This window comes from Pundamilia nyererei, unplaced genomic scaffold, assembly GCF_000239375.1.
Source record: "Pundamilia nyererei isolate P.nyererei 1_Seehausen unplaced genomic scaffold, PunNye1.0 scaffold00008, whole genome shotgun sequence".
Classification (NCBI taxonomy): Eukaryota; Metazoa; Chordata; class Actinopteri; order Cichliformes; family Cichlidae; genus Pundamilia; species Pundamilia nyererei.
The window spans coordinates 4,896,241-4,901,196 of record NW_005187409.1 but is presented as its reverse complement, the minus strand read 5'-3'; the positions used below and the strand labels follow the sequence as shown (position 1 = coordinate 4,901,196).

Below are 4,956 nucleotides of genomic sequence, written 5' to 3'. Positions count from 1 at the left end.
GATTTTCTTTTCCAATATAAATATTTATTGCACTTATTAACTGCACATCAACTTCATAACAGTTGAGACTGAACATAAAAACAATAAATGTCTCACATTTTGTCGTTGCCGCAAAATGTTGTACTGTTGTAATTCCGTCTCCACCGTTGCTCGACACTGCGTGTATAGAGCAGGTAGTGCAACAATAGAAAAATAGTTGCTGGACGGCACTGTGCAGCGTTTGTCTAGGGTGTTGATCATTTTCCTAAATCCCTCGTTTTGCACAGTGTTGATGGGAGCCATGTCTTTAGCCAGGTGATAAGTGATAGCCTCCGTAATTTCTTTGTGCCTGCGAGAGTTCGACGGGTATAGGGAAGCGCTGTATAAGGTTCCCGTTATTGATGTTTGGGTGGTTGACCGGGACGGATTTTCTCCATGCAGATTATGTCCCGGATCAAAATGTGATACTATCTTCATCTGTTTTCTTTTTTTTTTTTAAATCCTTGGCTGAATAATTACGCACACCCCACTTTTCAGTTATTTATTTGTAAAAACTGTTTGGAATCATGTATGATTTTTGTTCCACTTCTCACGTGTGCACCACTTTGTGTTGGTCTTTCACGTGGAATTCCAATAAAATTGATTCATGTTTGTGGCTGTAATGTGACAAAATGTGGAAAAGTTCAAGGGGGCCGAATACTTTTGCAAGCCACTGTAGGCGTTTTTTACTTTCCCCAATAAGGGCTCATTAATATATATGTAGTTTTCTACCAGGACCTAATCTGTTAATCATCTCTAATAACTCTTACATTAACCTCTTGATTCAGGACAATGTTCTACATTAGCACAGAAATAGGAAAGCACTTATGAATAAAGGAGAGAAAATAATCCCTCTACTTCTCCTAGATTCTCTTAGCTAGAGACACAAAAACTACAGCAGCAGCGAATCACAGAAGGACAAACTCACGGCATCTTCAAAGTGCCATCTCTTCCGGACTTCTCCCTCGTTGTCCTGATACACTTTGTCCCTGCGTAGTAACACCTGCTCCCTAATCTTCTGCATCAATTCCTCCTAAAACACAGAAAAAGCATTTTATTAGTCTATGTGACCTCCGCATTAATCCACATCACACACCTCTAATCAATGTGAGGCAGGTGGATGTTACTCACTGTGTCTGTGCCCTCGGGTGTGGCGGGCTCTTCCTCACCCGGCGGCCTCTCCTTCTCCTCCTCCTGCGATTGTTCGGCTCGTTCCGCTTTCTGGCTCTGACGGCACAGCTCCCTCAGCTCCTCGTACTCCTCTGGAGAAAGCACCTCTTTAGGTTCATGGTTGTTCAGATGCTCTTTAAACCTGACAAATAAAGTAAGACCTCAAATTAGATTAACAAAAGAGGAAAAGAAGAAATGAAGGAAGGGACAGAACAGTGGAGTTATTTAGTGTTGCCCTTAAAAGATACAAAACCTAGCACATGGGGAAATATTTTAACAACTATTAAAAGTTCAGTAAATTAAGAAGATAACATGTGGTATTCTAAAAGTAAAGCTGGTAGAGAAAAACACATTAACATCAGCATAAATAACTGGGTGGTGGCCGTACTTGTCGTAGTGGGTGTTGTAGAGCTGTGTGGGGACTCTGAGGACTCTGTCCAGGACGGCTGTTGCGTTCTTCATGTTCCCCTGCTCCTTCTCCCACTCAACATACAGATCCCAAAGCCGGTCCGAGTGGAAGTCCAAACCGGCTGCCGCGACAGCATCCTCAAACACACTGATGGTTGTCGTGAAACAAATAAAAGCATGATAATCAGCTTTCAGTTTCTCTTAACCAAATCTGATTAGATTGGTTTTAAGACCAGGAAAAAAAGATGAACGTCTAAAGACTTCTTTTTTGGGAATCCTTACGAAAAAAAACAGAGCTCTTGCTGGAAAAAAGAAATTTTAGTTGTATGGGGAAGGCAAAGGCAGAAAAAAATGAAACTAAACAAAAAAAAAAAAAAAAAACAGGAAAAAAAGAGGAAGGATTAAAAAGGAAGTAAGATCTGGTCTGTGTGTATGTGTACCTGCGAATCCGCTTGGGTGACTCAGGAAGGTTCATGTCTAGTGTTCCAAGCAGCAGATTGATGTAGTGGATCCACAGATCTACACTGAGAGGGATTGCCTGAAGACCCTGAATGCACACCTAACACAACACAGGACACCCATATATGTTAACTACCTAAATAAAGCGCTTCTAAATAGCCTTGAAAGTATTATTATATAATAACAGTAGGACAAAACAGTAAAAGCTCTCTCGCGTTACCTCCTCTGCTTTGTCGTTAAGCCCAACGCGGCGCTCCAGATCAGCAAATTTCTTCCAGTAACCATAGCAGAGTGGATAGCGAACAAGGAAGGCTTCTAGTGCTCTACGTGAAGATGTGACGTGACCCTGAGGAGACACATTAAATCCAAGTGTCACACGAAGCAACTCTAAATTTCTTCACCAAAAATCTCTTGTGATCTCCGGAAAACAAATGTATCAGAGATCAATCAAAGAAACAAACACACCTCCTGCTCACAGTACTGCAGCAGGTCAGTCCAGGAGGTGAAGTCTTGAGGATTGTCATGAGCGGCCTTCCACAGACGCTCAAAGTCTGCAGGTAGCTCCCCTTCTTCATCCACTGCGGCTGGTTGCATGGAGAAGGAAGCAGGGTCGGGGCCAACAGGAGCCTCAGGAACCACGGCGGCACTGCCGTTCTCTTCCGTCATTTCAGGTAGAGGTGGCGCCGGAACCTCAGGAGCTTCCATGGCTGAAGAGGAAAAGATCAGGGGCATCTCTCAATATATTTAAGACCCAAAATATGTACGATACTGAAAAAGATACACTTTTTGGTTGAACCAAAAACCCAAAATGCAAAACATTCTGAGCCAATATTGATGTTTAATACAAGAATTTGACTGACAGCTGGTGCCAGCAAAATCTTATTGTTTATATTGTTTCTGTGATTATTTAATCTGCTTTTAGTGCCAGAGAATAAATCTCTTCTTTATGAAAACTTTTATAAAGTCTGACAACTCGTCATCACATGGTCTGGAAGCATTTTGATGTGACAGACCAAAGAAATGTTGGCCACTGACATAAATGGTCATCTGTCTATGTGTTAACCCTGGGACAGACCAGGGTATACCATGCCTCTTGACCTTTCACAGATGAGATTTGAATTATTATTATTTTAATTATTTTTACAAAAGAAAAAAATCCAACAGCCTACCTTTTACAAATGCCCATAGTTATAAATTATTTATACTCAAAAAGACTACAACCCAAAGACACACCTGATAAAACTCCCATTATGACATCGTTTCTGTTTCATCTTTTCTTTGTTGTTCAGCAGGTGTAATGAAAAATAGAAAGAAGACTTAAAGAAATACTCAGCTGCTTAACTGAAGTTACGTAACTCATTCACTTTCTGTTTCTTCTACTTCCTGAATAGTTTTGAATGAAAAATGGTAATAACAGAAACCATGCATGAACACGTAAAACTTTAGAATAAAATATGAAAAGAATGGAAAGAATTATCTACTGCCTACAGCTGTGATTTATCTAGTAAAAGGCCAAATAAACTCAACTAAAATGAGTTCGTACAGTATTTTGTTTTGTTTTACCGACTCCTGTCTGCGCCTGCAGAGATGCTTCATTCATATAAAGCTCAGAGTTTTAAAGCGCCTCTGGGCTGTTTTTGACAGACTACAACTAACTTGTCGAAAAAGGGTACACAACAGCAGCCAACAGCTGTATACCCCACCCGATCGTAACTTAGTGAAAGTAAAAGACAGACTGTTCTCCGTGCAGGTGAATTCACGTTAGCTTAGCCTAGCATGTCATGCTTGCACCCACAATGGCTCCAGCTGGAGGCTTTGTTTTTAAAAACGCTGGCTGATTAAACCAAAGCTCCACCACATCTGTAAAACAACTACCGGATACGAACTCTAAATTCACCACCGTTAATCATCTACCTGAAGACTCTACCAGCTCCCCGTTGCCGCTCATCTCCTCACAGCCCTCCGCCGCCGCCATGACGGTAAACGTCTGGCTGACGTCATTCAGGCGCGACAGGACGCCTAAAACAACCTACCACGCTAAAAGTGCAACATTTACATTTTATGGAAGCTTTTCACCGCCACTGAAAAAAAGTGCCATCCACAAGTCATGCCATCCACTATGATCACAAAATTTTACATTTTTAATATAACGACCTAAATCTCTAAATTTTGATATAATAACCGCAAAATTTGAGACAATAACGTGAAATTTGGATAAAATAAGCCGATAACGACAATTTTTAATCTTACCCAAACGTTCAATATAACAACCTGAGATTTTGACATCCCAAATATTGATAACCCCACATTTTTATATAATAAGCCGAAATTTTATTATTACTCAAAGCTTCAAATATTGATATAACCAAACATTTTGAAATGATAACCTCAAACTCAAATTTTTTATACATAACTTGAAATTTTCAGACAACCCAAAACGTTTATATAATCACTATAGTAATTAGTGGTGTAGCCCAAGTTGTTAATTTAGTTTCAACTGGAAATGGAGGTCACATAGACAAATGATAGTATATGCTCACAAAAATAAAATACAGAATATGTCTTATCCAGGTTTAGTGTTTGGCAACGAGGTTGGCTTGTAAGTGCTCTTTTTTTAAACTTTAAACCTGACTTTTCTTATTTAGACTATTTTTGTTTTAATTTTTTTCTTATTCCTTGTTTTCATATTTATTGCTTGTGTTTGAATTCATATTCTTGTTGGCTTTAACTAATCTAATTTCACTGTACCTGTGTTTGAATAACAAAAGATTATTGAAATCCATTGGTCTATGTGTTTAGAGACTTCACGATCCATTTTTTACATTCCAGTCATAGCTGGACTGGCCATCGGGCATACCGGGCATTTGCCTGGTGGGCCGATGGTAATTTTTCGTTTTAAAT

The 4,956-nt window shown here is 39.7% G+C and overlaps 1 protein-coding gene across 1 annotated transcript in view; it reads right to left on the bottom strand.

Annotated features, from left to right (window-relative positions):
* LOC102213887 (pre-mRNA-processing factor 39) overlaps positions 1–4,068 on the bottom strand; it is an 11,102-nt gene extending 7,034 nt beyond the window's left edge. The window contains exons 1-7 of the mRNA XM_013916161.1: positions 3,970–4,068; positions 2,521–2,762; positions 2,276–2,401; positions 2,037–2,155; positions 1,577–1,744; positions 1,150–1,330; positions 915–1,051 (exon numbers count right to left, since the gene is read on the bottom strand). Of these exons, the coding sequence (XP_013771615.1) occupies positions 915–1,051; positions 1,150–1,330; positions 1,577–1,744; positions 2,037–2,155; positions 2,276–2,401; positions 2,521–2,762; positions 3,970–4,030 (1,034 nt within the window). The 5' untranslated portion in view covers positions 4,031–4,068. The remainder of the gene's footprint in view (positions 1–914; positions 1,052–1,149; positions 1,331–1,576; positions 1,745–2,036; positions 2,156–2,275; positions 2,402–2,520; positions 2,763–3,969) is intronic.
* Positions 4,069–4,956: the final 888 nt, after the last annotated feature.